The sequence below is a fragment of the Coenobita brevimanus genome, chromosome 60 (genome assembly GCF_032717465.1).
Source record: "Coenobita brevimanus isolate Jiangsu-jjx chromosome 60, ASM3271746v2, whole genome shotgun sequence".
NCBI classification, from domain to species: Eukaryota; Metazoa; Arthropoda; class Malacostraca; order Decapoda; family Coenobitidae; genus Coenobita; species Coenobita brevimanus.
Window position 1 is genome coordinate 5042575 of NC_137013.1, and position 24966 is coordinate 5067540.

At 43.5% G+C, this 24966-nt stretch overlaps 1 protein-coding gene across 1 annotated transcript in view; it reads right to left on the reverse strand.

Annotated features, from left to right (window-relative positions):
* Positions 1 to 24966, reverse strand: part of LOC145403135 (uncharacterized) — a 90060-nt gene that overhangs the window by 41886 nt on the left and 23208 nt on the right. The window contains exons 4-6 of the mRNA XM_080274961.1: positions 20570 to 20645; positions 17490 to 17601; positions 9945 to 10515 (exon numbers count right to left, since the gene is read on the reverse strand). Of these exons, the coding sequence (XP_080131087.1) occupies positions 9945 to 10515; positions 17490 to 17601; positions 20570 to 20645 (759 nt within the window). The remainder of the gene's footprint in view (positions 1 to 9944; positions 10516 to 17489; positions 17602 to 20569; positions 20646 to 24966) is intronic.

Here is a 24966-nt window from a genome sequence, read left to right on the forward strand (position 1 = left end):
GTATGGCAATACAATGCAGAACTACAGTTACTTAACCACAACTATAGTTCATAAAGTTTACAGGGGGTGTGGGCAAAAAATCATGATTTTAAGTAGTTAGGTTTGGAGGCCCCGGACCCAAACTAATTTTTCCCATAAGAAGTTCAATTTAAAGTTCAATGTTTTGAATTTAAATGCAGTTTTTGGGTACATATGTCCATTGAAATTTGAGATTTTACTGTATATATATATGGGTAGTGTGATGAGTAAGGATGGAACTTTGGGGGATGAAGTACGTGAAAGGGTACAGCAGGGAAGGAAGGTTGTTGGCACACTGAAAGCAGTGATGAGAAATAGGGAGGTGAGTAAGGAAGTTAAGAAGTCACTGCATGATGGTATTGTGATCCCTACCCTGACGTATGGAAGCGAGGCGTGGACCTTGCAAGAGGGGAACAAGTCAAGAGTGAGAGCAGTGGAAATGAGTTACTTGAGAGGAGCATGTGGAGTGACGTGGAGGGACAGGTTGACGAATGAAGAAGTGAAGGAACGTTGTGGGGTAGATGTGGATGTGGTTGAAAAGATTAGGAGAAATACACTGAGGTGGTTTGGACATGTGGAGAGGATGGAGAATGAAAGACTGACTAAGAGGGTGTATGTAGGTGAGGTGGAGGGAGGGAGAGGGAGGGGTAGACCGAGGATGAGGTGGAGGGATGGAGTTGAGAGGTATATGAGGGAGGGGGGGGTGAGTTGGGGGGAGGGGAGTCAAATGGTGGGTGACAGAGTGACTTGGAGGCGTTTTGTCTGCAGCCACCCTTTGCGGGATTAGGACGTCGGGCTATAGATAGATAGATAGATAGATAAATATATATATATATATATATACAGTGGGCTTGCACAGTGCACGTCACCGCAGTGCGCGATTCGCCTTGTGCATGAGTGACCAAAAATCATAACCAAAAACCCTTTAATGCGCGAGTTTACCGCACAGAACGTGAGGCAGAGGCAAGGAGTGGCTCAAAAATGCCATTTTCTACTAGTGAACGGCCACCCCTCACACAGCGCGTCACGCGTCGTCATGTTGATGCGCAGAAATTCCCGGGCATTCTACTGAGCAGCTTGGGGTACAAGGAAGCGGGCGCGCCATAACAGTCCTGGCTCATGCACTGTGCGGATCCACTCTCTACAGCTAACCCATCATGTACAACGTGTGGTGTTTTTTGTGCTGCCTGTATTTCACCACACCATGGCTCCAACCCCAAGAGTTAAGAAACTTCTGACGCATGCCACCAAGTTAAAGATAATTAAGATGAAGGAGGAGGGTCAAGGAAACACGGCTATTGGGAGAACCCTGGGACTGGCTGAATCTACAGTGAGAACTGTGTGGAAGAACCATGAAGCCATAAAGGCTGTAGTGAAGACGTACGGTGCCTCTGACCTAGACGGCCTTTCGCGGGTGGGAAATCGTGCTATGATACTAATGGAGCGCTATCTTGCCACCTTCATAATGCGGAAAGAAAAGGAAGGTGTTCCACTCAATGGAAGATTTATTCGGAACCAAGCCCAGCTCTTTTACAAGGCTGCATCTCGAAGGTTAAAAGTGGAAAAACCGTTCAGGGCATAGGTTGGATGGCTGGAAAATTTTTTCAAGCGCAAGGAACTCCGTTACGTGAAATTGCCTGGTGAACGTGCCTCTGCCGATGAGCTGGCCGCGAGAGACTATCCTGCAATATTTAAAGCAATTATTGAAGAGGGACAGTACACCAAGGACCAGATCTACAACATCAATGAAACGTCCTTATATTACAAGGCCATGCCAAAATCAACTTACATTGCTAAAAGACAGAAACAAGCCCCTGGTCGCAAGCTCCAGAAGTGTAAGATGATGGTAATGTTCGCTGTAAACCTGTCTGGGAGCCACAAGATGAGGCCAGTTGTTGTACACACAGCTTCACATCCAAGGTGCTACAAAAACCTCACGAACATGGACGCAAGTAGAGTGTATTGGTACAAGTCAGTCAATGGTTGGATGACCGGGAACATTATGACAGACTGGTTAACAAGGCGGTGTGTCCCTGATGCGAGAGCCAAGTGTTGGGAACTGGGCATTCCATTTAAGATGCTCCTTGTGCTTGATAATGCACCAAGTCACTCTCCATACCTGGAAGATCTTCACAAGGATTGTCGTGTTGTGTTTCTGCCGCCCCGCACAACGTCACTAGTGCAGCCACTCGATCAAGAACTAATCGCCACAGTGAAGCATTTCTACCATAAGGAAGTGTACGACCACCTACACAGGAAGACCGACACACAAGAGGAGCTTCATGCTCTACAAGAAGATCACGACGACGACCTTGATGAGGCATCTGCTCCCGTTCCATCTCCACCAGCACCTGTATCCCGACCTACAACAGATGCCATGACTGTTGAGGCATTTTGGCGTAACTTTACGGTGAAGGACACAGTTGAATTTCTCCTTCAAGCCTGGCACCAGATTATACCTGCAATGGTGAACCATGCGTGGCGAATGCTCGTCCCTCACCTATGCATCACCCAGGAGACGGCCATTCAATCACTGGCCGATGCTGAGGCACCAACATTGACAGCAGCACAAGCTGTACCAGGTTTCGAGGACGTTACATTGGCGGACATACAAGAAGTGCACACTGCTACTGAGGAACAGCCTCCCGAGGAAGTAATGCAACGAATAGATGAGGCTGACGCAGAGCCCGACGCCAGACAGAGTCAAGCTGAGCAGCCTAGCGTGATGGAAGGCAGGACTGAGCTATGTATGTCAAACATTAGCAAGATCCTTGCTGCCGTGGATAAGCTCAAGGAAGAGGTGAAGGAACAGGAAGTGAGCAACCTAAGAACGGAGGAACTTCTGGTTGGTATCGACAAACTCTTCCGTTTCTACACAGACAGGCACAGGGAAGAAATAAACAGGAGAAGACAGACGCTCATAACAAGCTACACACAGCAGGCTCAAGTTGGTGAAATAGCGGAACCATTGACATCGTCTGCTCCTGATCCTGTTGAGGATGAAAAGGATGCAATGTCAGAAGTGTCAGCATTGGACTTTGAAGGGTTTATGGCCGAAGTGAGTGACTTTGATGCTCCTGGGGAAGGTGATCAAGAGGAGTCTGCGGAGGGAAGTGTTGGTGCGGTGGGGAGTGCGGTGGAGAGTGCGGCGCTGTAAGTGTGGCCGCGCCTCGGAACCCCTGTTATTTAAGGTCATCAGGCCTGTTATCTACTGTTGTTAAGGTGACTACCCATATTTTTGTTATTATGGCAATAGCTTTAGTACAATGACTGAAACATATGACCTTTATTATGTCTCTAAGGGCCAAAAAATGTCCAGGTATGAGGGGGTATCGCCCATATGTAATTATTCCCATAAGATTATGTATTCCTAGTACGCGAATTCCCAGTGCGCGAGCTCGTGCACCGCCCAATCTCTCGCGCACTATGCAAGCCCACTGTATATATATATATATATATATATATATATATATTTATATACTGTATTTATATATTTATATATATATGGAGCCTCTGTGGTACAGTGGTACAGTGTGCGTTTCACACGCTGGTGAGCGCAGGTTCGCCTCCCGCCAGAGTTGTAAAAACTTTGGGAAGTGTTCACCAAGCCACTTGCTACTTTGGTGGACACAAGCGGTGCTGTGGTCGAACCAGTGTCGCATACTAGTATGCTTGCACCCAATCGGCTTAAGGCGGGCCGATTACACTTGGTTCACAGACTACACACACATCCAAAGCCACTACAACACTACAATCACACTCACAAGCACTTCTCACCCTACATACAGTCTCTACCAGACAGCCTAAGCCACTGGGTAGAGATACATTGGCTGTATTGTCCCTGCTTCGGTAGGGACAGGCCGGTCCTGCAGTGGACCTCAACGGCTGATGATGATGATGATGATGATATATATATCTATATACAGTCAAACCTCGATTTAAGGGACTAAATGAGAAATCAACTTGTCCCTTACTTGAAAACGTCCATTGTTTTGCCACATATAAAGACAACCTTATAATGAAATGCAATGATTGTTATACTTATCTTATATGATTATGAATATTATTTTACAGGTACTGTATAAAGAAACATATTAACGTTTCAAGCAGCAGATTTTTTTAATGGTCCTATCCATTTGTCAGGTAGAATATGGAGTCCCTTAAATCCAAAATCCCTTAATAGGAGGTCCCTTAAATTGAGGTTTGAGTGTATATATATATATATATACATACATAAAGATTATATATATATATATATATATATATATATATATATATATATATATATATATATATATATATATATATATATATATATATATATATATATATACTGTATATATATATATATATATATATATATATATATATATATATATATATATATTGCCAGACGCCATAATCCTGTAAGGCGTGGCCATTTGATTCTGAGTTAGTTAGTTGTTTTACAGAGAGGGGCACTAACCCTCCACCAACCCACTTGTTGACATGTATGGAGCACGCATGGTTTGGTTATATGGTTACCACCCAGCACTGTAAATGGTTTCTTGGCTTACAGGAAACCATTTGGCTTGTCACTCAATGTAAAGCCACCTGTAAAGGAAAGAAAAGCAATAAGAAGTGACAGGAAAGATGGAAGAAATAGGAAGAGAGGAGGGCAGGCACAGAAAAAGAATGATAAAGGCTAAGGATGAAGTAGGCAGCACTACATCAAGTGAGTGGCTGATGGTCGCCATTATCTGGATGCTCTACACCCAGATGTTACGCCCGCGCTCTATTATACCCGTCTCCAGATTTATTTGTCCGGAACATAAAAGTTCTGACATTGGCAGCTGGCTGGCCGACAAGTCCAAACAATCAGTTGGGTGGGTTGTTGGCCTCTCTGTTCACGGGCGAGTACCATAACAGACCATAACACACAAGCTAAGATTAAATGGCTGTCCAGGTCCCTAATGAACGGTCAAAGTCGTCTGGCTGCCAGGATCTCTCATAATGTACCACAAGGACGTGAGTAATACCGACAGTAACCCACAAGCTGATTGCAAACACCCATTTGGCTTCCCACTGAATGGTCAAAGTCATCCGGCAGCCAGGATCACTGGTAACATACAGTCAAGCCTCAGTAAGTTGGACACTCATAACTCGGATACCCATACAGGTTGGACGGGGGGGGGGGGGCACTAAATGAGCATACGAATAATTCTAAGTTACGGTATGTAATGTCTTGTAAAAAATTTTCCCTTGCACAATTGTCGTAAATACACAGTAGAATACCACAACAGCTGAACTCATAATTAACGACTTGACTAACTGGTGATTTCTTCCTTAAAAAAAAAAATAAAAAAAAATAAGAGTTGGAAAAAATACAGAAAAGAAACTTTTTTTTTCAGTATATATTACACTTATTTCCATTAACACTAGTATAATTCTGTTTAGGAAAATCCATTCCAAAAACCACTGACTTACCAGAATCCTTACCTTATTCTTTACTTTTTATTCTCTTACTATCCTCACCATATTCTTTGTTTGCATATTTTATTACTACAGCAGAAAACCATAATTGCCGAACTCACTAACTGCTGAATTCACTAATTAGCCAGTTCTTCCTTAACCCCTTATGGGCGGGCAACTTATCAATTATACCACCGTGTGGGGCGGCATATTATCGGAAAAATAAAGTATCAAGGAATAAGCCTAAACATGCATAAATTGATGAAAATGAATGAAAAACGAAGGCAAGAGGTGTTACATGCGTGGTAATACGTCTCTGCTGGCTGTGGGAGGAGGAGGGAAGGAGTGAGGGAGGATAGCAGGGAGGCAGCTTATCACCAGGTGCACCTGGGATGAGACTAGCAAACTTCAATCATTTGCTTTTTCTTTACCACTGAACACTATATTCATCAATTATGTTTACATTATTCATTGTCTTCAAAATCTTATGTACTGTATGTGTTTTCTATTTTAATTGAACAAATATAACACTACAACTTATATACAGTAAGCCCTCTAATATCCGAACGCCCAATATCCGAACATCCCCACTAACCGGACATAATCATCAAGGGATCCAATATTCCCAAAATGGTCCGAAAACCGCAAAAAAAAAAAAAAAAAAAAAAAAAAAAAAAAAAAAAAAAAAAATCCCGCCCGTAATTTGAACTTGGCGCGCGAGGCGCGGGACAGCTTTGTTGTGGCGCGTCATTCCTCCGACGTCCGCTAGAGCGCCCCTGCATCCTCCCCACTTTCCGGCTGTCTCTCGTCGCGAGTGAACGCTCGTCGTCATGGCTGCCCACATGCTCGCTTTTGAGGTGGTGCCTTACCTGCTGCAGGCACTCCTGCTACTCTCGTGCCTCTCCTTCGTGTGTGATGATGGCCCCGCCGCCTGAGAAGAGGAAGAGAGTGGTGCTGACTCTGGAGAAGAAGCGGGAGATATTGGAGAAAGTAGATGCGGGGTGGTCTTCTTCACGCATCCTCCGCGAGTTAAACCTGGCCCGATCTACTTTGATATTAAGAGATCCCGAGACAAACTCATGCAGTACACGGCTGACTTCTCATCGAGAAGCAAACGCAACGTGGAGAGGAAGGCGATGTTTACTCCCAAGTTTGCTGAAGTCGACCGCTCCACGTTGATTTGGTATCGACAGCAACGTGCTGCTGGTGTGATGGTACGTGGTACGGAGCTGAAGGCTGCTGCTGAGAAGTTCGCCAGGCTTCACGATGCCCTAGACTTCAAGGCATTCGAGGGTTGACTCTTCGCATTTAAGTTATGGCATGGCATTACCAACCGTAAGGCTCATGGCGAAGCTTTGGACGCTAACGAGGATGGAGTTGACGAGTTTCGGCACAAGGCGAAGGGCTTGATCGACAGGGAGGGCCACACTCTTGGTCAAGTCTACAACGCTGACGAAACTGGTTTATTCTATCGCTCTTTGCCAACAAAAACTCTAGCCGAGGAGACGGAGAAGCGTGTACCTGGCCGCAAGCTCTCCAAGGAACGGATATCTGCTTTGTGTTGTGTCAATGCTAATGGCATGCTCCGGCTTAAGCCCGTTATTGTCAGCCGCGCAAAGCAGCCTCGGTGTCTTTGTGGGGTGATGGATGTCCTTCCTGTCGTCTGGTACCATTCTTTGAAGGCATGGTTCACAGCCCAGATCTTCAAAGACTGGTTCCACCGCCATTTCGTCAAGGAGGTCATACATTACCAGACGGAGAAACTGGGAATCCCACGCGACCAGGTAAAGGCCCTCCTTCTCCTCGACAATGCACCTGCCCACCCGTGCGACAAGGAATTAGTGGCTGAGAATGGCCGCATTAGGTGCATGTTTTTGCCACATAATACAACTGCTCTCATCCAACCAATGGACCAAAGAGTGATCGTGGCAACGAAGAGGCTGTACCGAAGGAAGTTCCTGGATGAGGTGATGGTTGTTCTCGAGGACGAGCGCAGGGAGGGACGGGACACGCGAGGCCAGCAGACTTTGGAAAACCTTCACCGCTACAACATCAAGACTGCAATCTACAACTGGGCCAGTGCATGGAAGGAAATCCCTGTCAAGACTCTAGAAAATGGTTGGTCTCGTCTGCTTCTCGGAACGGATGTGGAGTATGATTTCCTAGGTTTTGACGTGGATGACTTCCATGGCGACGATACTGATGTGAACGACGTGCGTGAGTGGTTGGATGACGACAAGGGCAATCCTGGGTATCAGACCCTGTCTGATATCGAGATCGCATCTTCAGTTGCAGGTGTCAGTACTGAGCTTGAAGATTCCGACAAAGATGGCGACGATGATGCGGACTCCTCTCAGCATGACACAACTCCAGCCATCCCCAAGCTGAGTGCACTCCGGGAACACCTAGAGTTCATTCTGGACTACCTGGAACACCCGGACTGCGACAGGGAGATGGGGCCCTTGGGACTTGTGGATGAAGTGCGTGCTTTCAGGCAGCGCATCATTAATCGTCAGAATCGTCATTCCTTGTGTCAATCAATGATTGACCCCCGCTGTGCCCAGCCCTGGCTCCACTCCGTTGCCTCCCCAAGACAGGCCCTCATGCTCCGAGCCACAGCCCAACACATCAGCCACGGTGGAGTCACCGCTCGATGTGAGTTTGCGTCTGTCTTCAGAGTCGTCTACAGTGGGTACGCCATCACCACGACCCAGCGACACACCTCTAGATCACCTGCCAGCGATACTCTCGGACTCTGACAGTGAACAGACCCCAAGAACTTCTCCACTAGACCACACGGGAATTTACAGTGTTGTGCAGTGAAAAAACAGTGCATTGTGTTAAGGATTTACAGTTGTGAGTGAAAAGACAAACAATTTTTGGACTAAATTTAACGTACATAAACTTGTGTGTTTTTGCTTTAGAAAATGGTTATAAGAGTGGAAAGACTTAAAGTGCAGAGTGTAACACTTATTTAGTTACAATGGAGCATAAGTTAGACAAGAGTGCACACTGTGAAGAGAATGGACTTCTGAGTGCGAATGACTAAGTTCAGTGCAAGACTTCATGAATAGTGTACTGCAAGTGCTTCAGGAAATCCTTCTTACTGTCAGAGTCTGAGAGGAGGCGGTTATTCATCGAGATGGCCATGGACTTGCTGTAAGTAGGCAGAATGTTTCATACTGTACTCTACTGTATTTTCCATACTATACTTACCTCAAACACCTCATTTCTCTCTTTTATGTCCCTTATTGGTGTGAATATGCTGTGTCTTAGGTGCTATGGATGTGCAGTAGGGAGGTGTTTTTCTGAGTTGGGCTAGGTTAGGGTCCATAACTACCAGTCCAAGAGCCAGGGACTTGTAAGTACCCAGAATGTTGAATATTGTATGAACCTACCTCAAAATCCTCATTTTATGCTTCTTTTGCATTCACTTCAGTCTTTTATGTCCCTTATAGGTGTGATTTGGGTCTTAAATAGGTGCTATGCATGTCCAGAGGAAGTTGTATAGGTGTTTTTCTGAGTTAGGGTCCATAAGTACAAGTCCAGAAGCTGGGGCCCAATATCCGGACAGGACCACTATCCAGACCTGCCTATGGCTCTATTAAGTCAGATATTGGAGGAATTACTGTATATATATACTATTTTACTTGTTTCAAGGCTTGGGAGAGTAGAGGGAAGGTCAATAGGTGACAAGGATGCCTCATCACCCAGTTGCACCAATAAATTAGGACCGAAAATATCTGGACGTTACGTAACGTCACCCGCCTCCTCACGCACGGACATTACGTAATGTCGGCCGCCTGTTAGGGGTAAAAAAAAATAGTCAAAAAAATGCTGAAAATAAACTGCACAAATATGAATTGAACTGGTAAGGTCTTTCTGCTGAAAGTTAAACAAACATTTGCACTCATTCTTTTGTTCATTTTTGTATGCACAATATAGTCTATCTTACTGCGAATGGCATGAATATTTAAAAGATCCATCCTTAACTGGTTCAAGAGGGATGTAGTCAGTTTTTTTCATGGTCTAAGTTGGAGTTTTCAATCAATCTATTCCTATGAAAAAGTACAACTGGACAGTCTCTACTAGATGCAATATGGGCAACTGACTGTGGATTAGTGTTAACCTCTTGATGTCTTAAGGAAGAGCAGTTGATGCATTTGGGAGAATTTCTGTCACTACAATCCTTAGATATATGGACTCCAGCACAAAAAACACATTTAGATTCATCATTTTTTCTAGAATACCTCTCAGATGTATGACCAAAACCCTGACACTGTGTAACCCAGAATCTATCAAAAGTGTGGCATCTTGTAAGATCCACATAGATATAATTGCCCTGTTCTACAATGGAGGATCTCACCTCTGGCGACATCTTCAAGACAGCAGTTTTAGATTCATTCTTAGTTTTTGTGAAGAGAAGGTTGAGGGTATACCCTCCATCCACCAGCAACTTAATTTTACTGTTTTACTCAGAATGTTTGGGATGATGTCGGAGTCGCCCAAGGAAGAAGAAAGGCCTGTCATGGTCATTTTTGGCAGCATTTTCTTTGGCTCTGATACATAAAAAGTGTCATCAAAGCCAAAATGATCATTCAGTACCTCATCTGCTTCACCTCTGGCCTCTGTTGATGGAAACTTCATTACCAGCCCACCAGGCCTGGTCTTAAAGCAGCTATCAACCAGTACCAAGTCAAGTACATCTCTGATTTCTTCAGGTCCCATTTGACTTGGCGGAGCTTCAGCACCACGTTTTGGTTTTAAAATCAGTACCTGTTGACTACAGATGGCTTTTTTCTGGCCACGAGCACTGATCTCAACCACGCCCCTAGGCAGATCCTTTGCATCCCCCATGAAAGGCCCCCAAACAGTATCTGCAAATGACTTGGACTGATCTTGGGTGACAGCCATGGATGATGAGACCTTGGTGTCCTGTGCCTTCAGTCTACTTGAAACATCCCTGATAGCCAGAAAAATAGGACCAATTATCTTATTTTCCAGTTCCTTCTTTGTGACTGCTTCCTCCATCAGCCAAGACCTCATCTGCAGGTACAACACACTGGCTACACAGCCAGCAAAAGCCCAGCTGGTGGCTTTTCCTCATAAATGGATAGTCGTTTGCATACACACTTTCATGTGCTAAATGAACCCACTCACTGCAGTAGGCACACTTCAATGCATGTGCACTTTTCGCCACAGACTTACTGCAGTGAGGGCAATGGTGTTGTTTGCTCATGATTATCCCCCCAAAATAAATGAACAAAGCAAACAACAACAACAACAGCATAAAGTATATACAATACTATACAATATCACCCGGGATAAACCTGGGTAGCGCCAACCCCGTCTGTGTCACCCTAATTTAGGAAAAAAGAAAACCAAAAAAAAAACAAAGAACTGAAATTAAATACTGTAACAGGGTGTCTGCAAGGCCACTAAAAGCAGGTGAGGTATGACTTGACTACCATTCTAGGAAAGGTAACCTAAACCAAGGTGCCGCAAAAGTGATGAGATGGTATTTTACAACATTTCCCAACATGAGCCTTATAGCAGCAGCAAATAGGTCATTTAGGCAAGACCTCACAGGTAATGATACTGCCACTGCACAAAGCAGTACAGAAAGCAGAGATATTTCTCACAAACCTACTTCTGCGGGTGCCAACTGGAGTCGTGACCAAGACGGAGGTTACAACAGGGAGCAAGGGAGACACACTTTCACCCTGTACGCAGTCCTATGTCTGTTGGAAGAATCCCTTCTATTGAGGCAAAAAGGATTTTGTATATGGTTTGCTCTGCAAGTTCACTCCTGCATACTTCATACAAAGTGTTACCACTTAGCCATATTTTTTCTTGCTCGCTCATTGGTCCAACGGTGTTGAAACATTGCAAGCATACGCTGAAGTAAGAGGGAGCAAAGCGGCCTGCTTAAAGACATGGCCCCCTCACCCAAGTGTACAGCAGGCACACTCTGATTTACTACTTACACTAGCCCGCCATGGCCCCCAAAAAATCCTGCCGTGGCCCCCTTAGGAGCCATGGCTTCCAGTTTGAGAACCAGTGGTGTAGGGAAACAGTATCCCCTTACGGCAGATAGCACACTACCAGGAGTGGAACAAGGTCCTTCCCATGGCAAGGTGCATGTAAATGTAAAGACATTTGGCTCCCAGGTGAATATCGCAGTGCTCCACTAAAGTTTCACAGCGCCAACACGTTCAACCTCCCAGTGAGTGTCTGTCTCAGCGTTTGGGTTGGGTCATTGTACATCACTGGTGAAGACTGCAGTGGAGCAAGTTTCCCAGACATCACTGAGGAGGGTCTGAAAAATCTTTACAGTAGATTGGTACTAATGGCCCAGGTACCAGAATGGGGTGTAGCCAATGATTTCATAGAAGCTGTAGCCAATGGCAGAGTGGGATGCCAGATTCAGGTCCATCATCATGAATAGGATGAGATTTAGCACTTCCTGGCAGTCTGAGATTAAAGTAGTGTGATGGTTGCTGTTCAAAGCCCAGTAAGACCTTTCACAAATGCCATTGCCCTGTGACCAGTATCATGAAGTGTACGAGACACAGCACCAATATATTACCTAGAGTGATACAAATGCAGCTCAGATCCTTGTGAGTGCTCTCTGAATGGAGGGAGGTTGGAATGTCCAACATACACTATAGGAGTTTGACATGGGTGCTGGCTACTGTTCGGACCTCATTGGTTATCATGGACATGGCCTATTAGGTCAAGAGGTATGCTCCTATAGTCTGATAATCTGTACTGAGCCATGCAGTGTGTTCTGGTTGTTTCTATTTCATGGTGAAACAGCCAATGTTGGTTTTGGTGACTGTGCCTCTTGCTGTATTTCTGTTATTGCAAATGTCATCCAGAGGACTAAGATGAGTTCTCCCATGGCAGACACCTGTGCTGCTGTGCAGCAGTGATGAGCATGCCCTCATTTTCAATGAGAATGTGCTTGGAAAAAATAAAAAAGCTCATTTCACAATGAGACTACATTTGAAAAAAAAAATCCATCACAAAAATACATTTCGGCCATGGGTCACCCTTCCAATGAAGTCCAAAAACAAGTTCCCAACTCAACTTAAGTGGTAGTTATTTTACTTCACTGCACTTCACTTGCTGCTTACCACCAAAAATGTTTGAATACTAGTTTCCAATGCAACTGGTAGTTACTTCAGCACTTCACTTTCTGCTTACTACCACAAATGTCTAAAATTTTGTTTCCAACTCACCAATGGTGGTAGTTACTTCATTTCACTACACTTTGCTTGTTGCTTGAACTCCAGCACCACACTATTACATCACTGACATCAACACAACCGATAGTGACTGATTTCAAAAGCCATCTTGGAACAAACATATGACTAAGCTTGTGTCCAAGATCGTATAAGCGAAAATGGTGATTGTACATTGACCAGTGAGGCTTCATATAAGATAATAATGATTGTACAGCATAAGCAAAAATGCCCTAATATATATTGGGTCAAGGATTGTGTGGGTAAAGTTGAACGTTGGAATACAAATGTGGGTGATTGTGTGTGTGTATGCGCCAACGCAAGATCGTGCTAGAAGAGTGAGAGAAGAGTTCTGGACAAATGTGGAAGTGTGCATGGAAAAGTTTGGAAGGAATGAGAGAGTGTTTTTGATTGGTGATATCAATGGTAAAGTTGGGAATGTGAAGGTGGATGGAATAGTTGGTGAGTGGGGTGTGCCTGCTGAGATAGATGAGAATGGGAGTGCATTAGTGGACATTTGTGCTGGGAGTGGGTTGGTGATAGCCAATACCCTCTTCAGGCATAAAATGATCCACAGGGGTACATGGCGAGTGATGAGAAGGGTGGGTGGTGAACTGAATGAAAGGAAGGCAATGATTGATTATGTGTGTGTGGATGAAAGGATGCGAAGATGTGTAATGGATGCAAGAGTTTATAGAGGTTGGGGGAGTGGACTTTCTGACCACTACTTGGTGGTGGCCAGAATTAGAATTCAAGTAAGATGGAGGAACAGAAGAAGAGAAAGACGAGAGGAAGGAGTAGTTGCAAGGAGAGTGGAAAAGTTACAAGAGGATGAGAAAAAGGCAGAGTATAAGAGAGACGTGGAGGAACGATTGGGCAAATATGAATTGGAGCAGATGGGAGACGTGGAAGGTGTGTGTAAGATATTTACAGAAGAAATATGTGCAGCATGTGATGTGGTGTGTGGAAGGAAGAGAAGACGGAGGGAGGTGCAAGGAACAGCGTGGTGGACTGAAGAGGTGAAACAGGCTGTGGCACAAAAGAAGAAAGCATACAATGAATGGATGAGAAATAGGGGCGTGGAAGAAGTTGAGAGGCGGAAGAGAGAGTTATATGTAGAAAGAAAGAGAGAGGTGAAAAGATTAGTAAGAAAGAGTAAGAAGAGACTGGATGAGGAATTTGGAAGGAATTTGAGTGTAAAGTGGAGGGACTGTAAGAAAATGTTCTGGAAAGAGGTGAAAAGAGTAAGACAGGGTGGAAGTGAAGTTACCAGGGGAGTGAAAGATAAAAATGGTAGATTACTAGTGGAGAAGGGAGAAAAAGTGAGCAGATGGAGAGAACACTTTAAGGAATTGTTGAACATAGAGGATGGAAGTAATGCGAGTATAAGGGGCTGGGGAATGGCTGGGAGAAGGAGGGAGGTGAGAAGACAGGAAGAAATCAGTAGAATGGACGTTGTGGAAGCAATGAAGAAAGTTAAATCGGGGAAAGCCCCAGGAATTGATGGAGTGTGTGGTGAAATGCTGAAGCATGGGGGAGAGATAGTAGTAGAACGGATGTGGAAGATGTGCAGATTGGCGTGGGAGGAAGGTAGAGTCCTGGAGGATTGGAAGTCAGGTATAATTATTCCCTTGTACAAAGGAAAAGGGGGAAAAGAAGTGTGTGGTAATCATAGGGGCATTTGTCTTCTTAGTATAATAGGAAAAGTGTATGGTAGGATACTTATTGACAGAGTTAGAGAAAGAACAGAGAAATTAGTTGGAGAAGAACAGGGAGGCTTTAGGAAGGGAAGAGGTTGTGTAGATCAGATATTCATTCTTAGATCTTTAGTGGAAAAGTTTCTAGGGAAAGATGTTGTATGCGGCTTTCATGGATTTGGAGAAAGCATATGACTGGGTGGATAGACAAGGATTGTGGAAAGTGTTAAGAATATATGGAGTAGATGGGAAGTTGTTGAATGCTGTGAAGAGTATGTACGATGGTGCGAAGGCTGCAGTGCGTGTGGATGGTGAACTAAGTGAATTTTTCTCTTTGAAAGTTGGGTTGAAACAGGTATGTGTCATGTCTCCATGGTTGTTCAATCTGTACATGGATGGGGTAATAAAAGAGGTACAAGGTAGGGTAGTGGATGTTGGAGTGGCCCTGGTGAGAGAGGATAGTGTTTGGAAACTCCCTATACTGTTGTTTGCAGATGATACTGTGTTGTTGAGTGAAGATGAAGGGAAGCTGCAAGGCTTGGTGGATGAGTTTGGGAGAGTGTGTAAGAAACGGAATCTTAAAGTGAATGTAGGGAAGAGTAAAGGGATGGTCTTTGAGAGAGGTGAAGTCAGTGAATGTACAGCGAGGTTGGATGGTGAGGAATTGGAAAATGTGAGTGCGTTTAAGTACTTGGGTAGTGTAATGAGTAAGGATGGAGGTTTGGAGGGTGAAGTGCTTGAAAGGGTACAGCAGGGAAGAAAGGTTGCTGGTTCTTTGAAAGCAGTGATAAGAAACAGGGAAGTGAGCATGGAAGTGAAAAAGTTACTACATGACAGTACTGTGATACCAACTCTAACGTACGGAAGTGAAGCTTGGACATTGTTGGAAGGACACAAGTCAAGAGTGAGAGCAGTGGAAATGAGTTACTTAAGAGGAGCCTGTGGAGTCACATGGAGAGACAGGCTGACGAATGAGGATATAAAGGAGCGTTGTGGTGTGGATGTAGATGTGATAGGAAGTGTTATGAGGAACACACTGAGGTGGTTTGGCCATGTGGAGAGGATGGAGGGTGAAAGCCTGACGAAGAGAGTGTATGTGAGTGAGGTGGAGGGGGGAAGAGGGAGGGGGAGGCCGAGGATGAGATGGAGGGATGGGGTGGAGAGGTATATGAGAGAGGGGGGAGTGAGTTGGGAGCAGGGCAGTGAAATGGCGGGGGACAGGGCGACTTGGAGGCGATTTGTTTGTGGCCACCCCAAACGGGATTGAGGCGTCTGGCAATACATAGATAGGTAGATAGAAGATCCTAACGTTTTCCTCACTGTATGAGCAATTAATCCCATACAATGAGTCCGAATCCATGACAAACGTAAACCCGAAGTATGAATTTTCAATGTTATGAAAGCGATCAATATATGACAATTTCCACAATACGAAAGTATCTGTCTCAATTATGCGAAAAGTGATACGAAAGGAAATATGAAAAATTCAAAATGGGTGCTCACTTGCAGCGAGGAAACAAACTAACCCCTCTCCGGTAAACAGTTTGTCGCACGCTTCTCAGTTGAGTCCAAGATTTCGGGACAATTCAATGTCAGGTCGATTCCCCGTCATTTATTTACATATCAGTTTATTTAGCAAGTATATTAGTTTTCGATTTATATGAGTTATAAAGGTGATGGTGGTTTATTCTTTTTATAATTAATGTAAAATATGGCATCAAATAGTTGTTATAAATGGAAAATTTTTTTAAATATATTGAAACGTGAATCAGGTGATGTACAATGTTTCACTTCATCATTTAACAAATGGCTACATATGAGACACTGGCATTTATATAAATGCCTAAAAACCTCAAGTGAATGATCGACATACTCTAAAATTATACGAATGATGGTATTGTGATCCCTACCCTGACGTATGGAAGCGAGGCGTGGACCTTGCAAGAGGGGAACAAGTCAAGAGTGAGAGCAGTGGAAATGAGTTACTTGAGAGGAGCATGTGGAGTGACGTGGAGGGACAGGTTGACGAATGAAGAAGTGAAGGAACGTTGTGGGGTAGATGTGGATGTGGTTGAAAAGATTAGGAGAAATACACTGAGGTGGTTTGGACATGTGGAGAGAATGGAGAATGAAAGACTGACTAAGAGGGTGTATGTAGGTGAGGTGGAGGGAGGGAGAGGGAGGGGTAGACCGAGGATGAGGTGGAGGGATGGAGTTGAGAGGTATATGAGGGAGGGGGGGGTGAGTTGGGGGGAGGGGAGTCAAATGGTGGGTGACAGAGTGACTTGGAGGCGTTTTGTCTGCGGCCACCCTTTGCGGGATTAGGGCGTCGGGCTATAGATAGATAGATAGATAGATCTTCATATTATGTCTACATTCTCAGCTAATCAATCAATCTCAACCGACTGCATCCAAAAATTACAATAAAAATTACTGAAGACATCTATGGGAGACGCCAGATTTTAATTCAAAGTCGACTACAGCGAGGCAGAAGTAAGTTAATTACTTACTACAAGTGCATATTATAAATAATATCAAAAGCCTATGCTGCTGAATGAACATAGACCTTGATAGTTCCCCATGAAATTAGTTATTATAGTATTAATCAATTAATATTATGTACATTTACAGAACAACGGGGAATCGTCTTGGGTGTGAATTGTCCTGATGGGGAAATGTCCATGTTTTGATGGCAAATTGACTTCACAGCGGATTGTCCCGGAACCGAGTCCACGTCCCTCCTCGCAGCTTTGCTGTACATGAGGATATTTTCGCAGCTCTACACTTTTTCGTACTGTATAGACATGCCTCCCAAGTCCCCTACACCATCTCCAGCATCGGGGGAGCCCGCTGCAATGAAGAAGCAGCACCTTACTCTAACTCTGGAGAGGAAATTGGAAATTATAAGACGCCACGAGGAGGGGCAGGGAGTCTCAGAGATTAGGCGTGCTTTAGGCCTTGCAGCTTCCACTATTGGGACTGTGACCAAGAAAAAAAAGAGATGTACTGTAAAAGAAAATGGCCACCTCATTCTCTGCATCTACAGGTATTACTTACTTCTACAGGTATTACTTACTTCAAAATAGGAGGGGTATAGTTTAGGTGAGGGGTCCGGGGGGGGTCCTGGGATACATCCCCCCATTTCTATGTACAGGTAACTCGCACGGAACACAATCTCATGGAACGCGCTCGCAATTATACACGGTAAGGGCTGGGATACATAAAAGACAACGTAAGATTAAAAAACCATTATAAAAACTACAAATTAATGCAGGAGAGGCCTTTGAAAGATCAAATCCTCGAACGTCACCGCAGCGTGCGGTTTGTTTTGATTACGTGACGATCTAGGCGGGAAATTATTCAGTGAGTGAGACATTCCCGAGTACAGTAGCACAGTATTTTTAAGTTAAATATTTACAGTACTGTACTGTACTGGTAAGTTTATGTGCAACTTAAAGTACTATTAAATAACGTTAAAGCAAGAAATAAAGTCTTATAACCAGTTTACCTGATAGGCGTCAGAATATTGCCTTTTTTATTTGTTTGTTTTTTCCACAGTACTGTACAGTATTTGTAAGTTAAATATTTACTGTTCTCGTATGTACTGTACTTGTAAGCACTTAAATAAAGTTAAATCATTAAATAAAGCCTTGTAACCAGTTAACTCGAATTATATGATTACCCATGATCGGCGTCGGAATATTGCCTTTTTTGTTTGTTCGTTAAACTCGTACTGTACTGCTTTTCTACAGTACTGTATTTGTAAGTTAAATATTTACTGTTCTGGTATGTACTTGTAAGCAATTAAAGCATTAAATATAGCCTTGTAACCAGTTAACCTAATTTATATGATTACCCATGATCGGCGTCGGAATATTGCCTTTTTTGTTTGTTCGTTAAAGACTTATAATAAGAGAAAAATACATTTTTGTCTTGGTATCTTTACCTATTTGCTCAGGTTTGCTGTAATGGTTTGGATCATTTGATGCAATGCAACTTGTAGAAAACTGTGAAAACTTTCGGGAAGTGAACGAAAATCTGGGACATGAGACTGACCTTGACTTCACCCTCTCATGTATCATCTGTCAGTTCACCACTTGCTATCGTGATGAGTGGATGTACGATTTTTTCGCTCGTGGCCATGCCTAACCACACATAGTTACACCCATTATCTCGACCCAGACAGAAAATACAATCTTTTTCCTCCCTTGCAAAACACAAACAACCACCCTGTTTACGAGACAGCAATACATATTGCGAAAATAACAAGGTAAAACGATAAAGATGAACGTAAAATGATAGCGAAAGATGAACATGTTATGACGGAAGAAGTACGTTTTCCCCGTCTGTAAACGTATTTATTTCTGCTTTGTATCTGTATTCGTAATAATTAGACTTATTGTTAGTTCTGAAACTGCATTACGATTCTATTTTTAGCCATTCTCGTGGTGTGGGAGCTGGAAGTTGTGACACAACTTCCTTATTGCTAATCGGACTGACCCTCCACTTTATTCTCCCGTGGCAGAGTCTAGCCTTGGAAGACGTGCAGTTTTCTCATTTAGGACTGAAAATTCAACTCTTTCGCTCCCTTTTCCAAGCTTGGGCACAACGATAACGTAAAAAATAACTCGAAATTACCATAAACATATATCAAAAAGGTGAAAATGTATTCATAACATTTTTTTTTTTTCCAGCCATTCCTAACATATTATGTACTGAAATCATTCGATATCACAGTACTGCATTTCTAAGTTAAATATGTACTGTTCTGGTATGTACTTGTAAGTTAAAGCACTGGTACCAGTTAACCTGATTTATATGATTACCTATGATCGGCGTCGGAATGTTTCCTTGTGTTTATGTACAGTATTTGTGTGTTGAAGTTTTGCTCTGGAGTACTGTATTTGTGAGTTATAACATTAAATAAACCTTCTAACCACTTAAAGTGCTTTCTAGTGATTACCAATGACAGATAACAGCAAAACAACACATTTGGGGGGTCTAGGGAGCAAAATACGGAGTAGTTTAAATATACGCGATTTCGCACCTAACACGGCACGGTAGGAACGAAACCCACGTGTTCCGTGCGAGTTACCTGTATATTTCAATGGGGAAAATCGTTCCGATATACGAAATTTCGGATTACGAGTTTATTTTTTGTCCCTATCCCTTTCGTATATTGAAGACTCAATGTACTGGTTCATCATGCATGGAACGAGGGTTTCCTGTGCTGGCAGGGAAATACAAAGGTAGTGTAGTAGGTGGTGATATCTGTAGTGCATTCTGGCACACGTGATGGTGAGGGAAGTGTAGTGTCCATGATGATGGGTATGGCATGTGTAGTGCAGAGTGGTTGAAGCTTAGTGGGGAGTGAGAGGGGGTGCGAGACAGTGATCGAAGGAGAGGTAGCTAAAGGCTAAAAGTTAAAAGGAGAGGGAGAGGGGTTGTGGGCAGGAAAGGAAAGGCACAGAGCTGTTGTCAGGTCCTGAGTGAGAGAGTTGTGGGCAGGGGAGGAGAGGAAAAGAAGTTGTGGGCAGGAAAGGAGTGGAAGAGAGGTTGTGGGCATAGGAGGAGAGGGAGAGATGTTGTGGGCAGGGGAGGAGAGGAAGAGAGGTTGTGGGCAGGAGAGGAGAGGAGGAAAGGGACAGGAAGAGGTGTTAGCAGGGAGTTGTGGGCAGGGGAGATGGAGAGGGGCTGTGGGAGGTGGGGAGATAGGGAGAAAGGTTATGGGAGGTGAGGAGAGGGATGGGCTGTGGGCAGGGAAGGAGAGGGAGAGAGGTTGTGAGAGGTGAGGAAAAGGGTTTTAGTACAGAGAGGAGAGGAAGAGTGGTTGTGGGAGGAGAAGAAAGGGAGAGGGGCTGTGGTATGGGGAGGAGAGGGAGAGGTGGAGGGATGAATGAGGATCATGAGATTGAAGAGAAGGATGGCTGGGAGGAGGAGTTAGAGGGTGTTTTATATATAGCTCTGAGGTTGTCCAATGACCTATTTGTTATCAACCAGGGAAGTATATCTACCATTAAACTAAGTGGTTAAATAACTTTCACCATATGACACAATCATCATTCACACATCTTGGAATATTTACTGGAACTTCTGGGTTCAATGAATACCTGCAAAATACTGAGCTTCTGAGAAAACTAACAGATGTGGACCTACTGTTTACGAGTGATCTTGGGCAGGATATAATCTGGTGGGTCAGCATACGTCTTCTGAAGTTCAGCACGCAATTCGTCTGTGGATTCAAAAAGTATGTATGAGGCATCATAGAAAAATACCTGACACAAGGGATATTACAATTCTTACATAGGAATGAAAATGCTGGAGTAGTAGGGGTAGGCAGCCCCACCCAGGGAAGTACTACCACCAAGGTCGCGAGAGACTCAAGGAATAGCCTGGATTCCAGTTTCTCTCCTAGGCCTTAGTAACTGGTTACACATCTTTCTGCCTCACACACTGGAGGGCATCAGGCTGCCCTCTTTACATAACACACACATCCACATTATATTACATTACCTTAAACCAGCTATCCTCTCTCCAAAAAACACCGATCTTGTCATTACATATCATACTCATTCCACAACACATCCCTGTTCTTCCCCCCATAAAAAGAACCATGGCTGCTGCTATTTTGGGAATCAGTGCCGTGGTTTCTCGAGTGACCACCACCGGCAGGGCTGGGTTGTCTGCACAGAGCCCTCCCGGTCGTCATCAAGCGACTGTGCTACCTCCAGTGTTGCGGTGCCATGAATCTGCTTGTCAGTGAAGTAAAATTTTCTTTTGCAATATTAGGGGACTTCACTCCAACATCAACTCTGTTCAAAATTTCCTCCAGTTTGAATCCCCTGAACTGCTATTTCTGACAGAGACACAAGTAAGCTCCACCTCTGATTTAACTAGATTTAATTTTCCTGGATATATCTTGATTCAAAATTTCAGATCCAAAGGAGGCGTATGTTGCCATGCTAAATCAGAAATTGCCCTGGAGATTACTGAATTTAATTGTCCTTTTTTCGACTATTCCATATACAAATTAAATTCTTTTGGTAAAATTAAGTATTTCTGTTGTGTTTATCGTTCCCCTAATGCCCCTTCAGAGCTGAGTTTATTTGACTCTCAGTCTTCAAAACTAAGTGTCCTCAACATTAATTCTGCATCAGAAATTACTGTTCTGGGTGATCTTAATGTCCATAATGTTGAATGGCTCACTTATTCAGCCAGAACTGATGACTCTGGTCTTGAATGTGAGCTATTTGCAGATTCATTTAATCTCACCCTGTTAGTCAGTCAACCCACCCGTGTACCAGACAACCCCAATCAAAATCCCCACCTATTGGACTTGTTTCTAACAACCAATTCAGATAATTATAATGTCAAAGTGAAGTCCCCACTCGGATCCTCTGATCATTGTCTGATTCAAGCCACCAGTTTCACACCTACCACACCCTCTTGCGCTGAACCTGTCGTGATGACTAAATGGCACTACGACAGGGCAGACTGGGAGGGACTTCAAAATTTTCTCATGGATGTTCCTTGGACCTCCTTTTTCTCCCATGATGCAAATTCCACATTGGGCCACATACAGGATTTCATTAAAGTCAGCATGGAAACATTCATTCCCCATCATAGTTACAGAAAAAGATGTAATTCTCCTAAATGGTTTGACCACAATTGTGCTAGAGTAACAGAACATAAAACAATAGCCTATAACACTTATACAAGGACCAAAACCAAAGAAGCCTTTAACTATTATAAAAATATCAGAAACCACGCCAAAACTATTATCATCTTTCTAAATCAAACTTTCTACATAGACAAGCTAACAAACTACTAAACCATCCAAATGATAACAAAATATTCTGGTCAACCCTTAATTCATTTAAAACTAACTTCACTACCACCTCTTCCAATCCACCGTTACAGTCCCCCAATGGAAATCTAGTAAGTGACCCATGAGGAAAAGATGTCACACTATGGCCTTGCATCACTGGTTCCTCTAATTTCTTCTTACCTTCATAGTAGAAAAATACGGGTCATGGTAGATGGAATTTATTCTCAGTTTCATTCCATAAATGCTGGCGTACCTCAGGGATCAGTTTTGGCGCCAACCCTCTTTCTCATTCATATAAATGACCTCCTATCTGTCACGCACAACCCAATACACTCTTATGCTGATGACTCAACCCTTCATAGTTCTTTTACATTTCGTACCTCCGTTACACAATTTGATATTATAAATTCCCAAATAAACACGGCAATTTCTTTGAACCAGGACCTTTCTAAAATTAATCAATGGGGAAAAAAAATCTGGTCTCATTTAATGCTCAGAAAACTAAATACATTAATTTCTCCAATAGAATGAATCCCTCAGACTCACACATAATTTTAAATGATGTCAGTATTCCCATATCCCATATCCACTCCTAGGTGTTACTCTAAACCCCAACCTAAGCTGGACAACTTATGTTAAATTCCTTGCTAAAAATGCTTCTAAAAAACTAGGACTTATGTACAAAGTTCGTGAGTTCTTCACTGACGAGCAGATGGCCACAATATACAAAAGTCATGTGCATTCTCAGAATGAATACTGTCCACCACTGTGGAGTGGATGTGGAGCGGTTGCATTGAGGCAGCTGGACAAAATTCAAAATAAAGCCAGTAGATTAATCAATAATCCTACCATAACGCAGGACCTTCCTCCGTTATCAGTACGTCGAGATGTTGCTTCTTTAGCACTATTTTATCGATAATTTTACCGTAAGTGCTCTAACGAACTGGCTTCAATTGTGCCTCCCCTTCACATTTTCTCCCGAAATACTCGGGCAGCTGGGAGCGCCCATGAACTCACACTCTCTCCCCCCCAGAACTACTACTACTCTGGAATTCACTTCCTGGGAGTTGCTTCCCACATATATTTAATCCTCTCGATTTTAAATCCAATTGTTGTAAGTATTTTATGAATGGAGGATGTCTTTAGGCACATGAACTTTTTTTTTTCCTTTGTTTTTCCTTCCTCCATTCATTATCAAAAAAAAAAAAAAAAAAAAAAAAAAAAAAAAAACTTAGAGGAGAGACAAAGTTCTCAAGAAATTACACTATATACTGTCATCCCATGTTTTGTGGGGATTTGAACTGCACAATTAATGACTACAGCACCCTGTCAGTTCATACCACCACAGGCTGTACTGTAATATCCGCTGATTACATAGGTAACCACCCGCATCTGGGTGACATCATATTTTGGTTTATACTTGAAGCCATCAGATGACTTTATCCAATACACCAAAAGCCACTTCTATTCAAATACGTTTATTAAGGTTGTCTCATCCTTCTGCTTCAAAAAGTCTATCTTAATCACTTCTCTCTAATGATGCATTATTTATGTTTATTCCTTGCTACCTCCACACAAATTGTAAAGGATTTCTCATATCAAAGAAGCTGATGAAGGCTTAAGAAACCTCTCCATACGAGAAGGTTTTACATACCTCTCCACTTTGGAAAGTCTCTCCTAAGGTGAATACAATAATTATGCAGGTAGCTGGCAAGAAATACATACCTATAATACTATCTATCTATCTATCTATAGCCAGACGCCCTAATCCTGCAAAGGGTGGCCGCAGACAAAACGCCTCCAAGTCACTCTGTCACCCACCATTTGACTACCCTCCCCCCAACTCACCCCCCCCCTCCCTCATATACCTCTCAACTCCATCTCTCCACCTCATCCTCGGTCTACCCCTCCCTCTCCCTCCCTCCACCTCACCTACATACACCCTCTTAGTCAGTTTTTCATTCTCCATTCTCTCCACATGTCCGAACCACCTCAGTGTATTTCTCCTAATCTTCTCAACCACATCCACATCTACCCCACAACGTTCCTTCACTTCTTCATTCGTCAACCTGTCCCTCCACGTCACTCCACATGCTCCTCTCAAGTAACTCATTTCCACTGCTCTCACTCTTGACTTGTTCCCCTCTTGCAAGGTCCAAGCCTCGCTACCATACGTCAGGGTAGGGATCACAATACTATCATGCAGTGACTTCTTAACTTCCATACTCACCTCCCTATTTCTCATCACTGCTTTCAGTGTACCAACAACCTTCCTTCCCTGCTGTACCCTTTCACGTACTTCATCCCCCAAAGTTCCATCCTTACTCATCACACTACCCAAGTACTTGAATGCACTCACATTCTCCATATCCTCACCATCCAACCTCACTGCACACTCTGTGACTTCATTCCTCTCAAACACCATAACTTTACTTTTGTTTACATTAACTTTCAGCTTCCTCCTCCTACACACTGTCCCAAATTCATTCACCAAACCTTGCAACTCCCATTCATCTTCACTCAACAATACTGTATCATCAGCAAACAGCAACACAGGAAGCTTCCAAATCTCACCCTCATTCATCAGGGCCAGTCCCACATCCACTGCCCTACCTTGCACCTCCTTTACAACCCCATCCATATATATATTAAACAGCCATGGAGACATCACACAACCCTGTTTCAGTCCCACATTGAGATCAAAGAACTCACTCAGCTCACCATC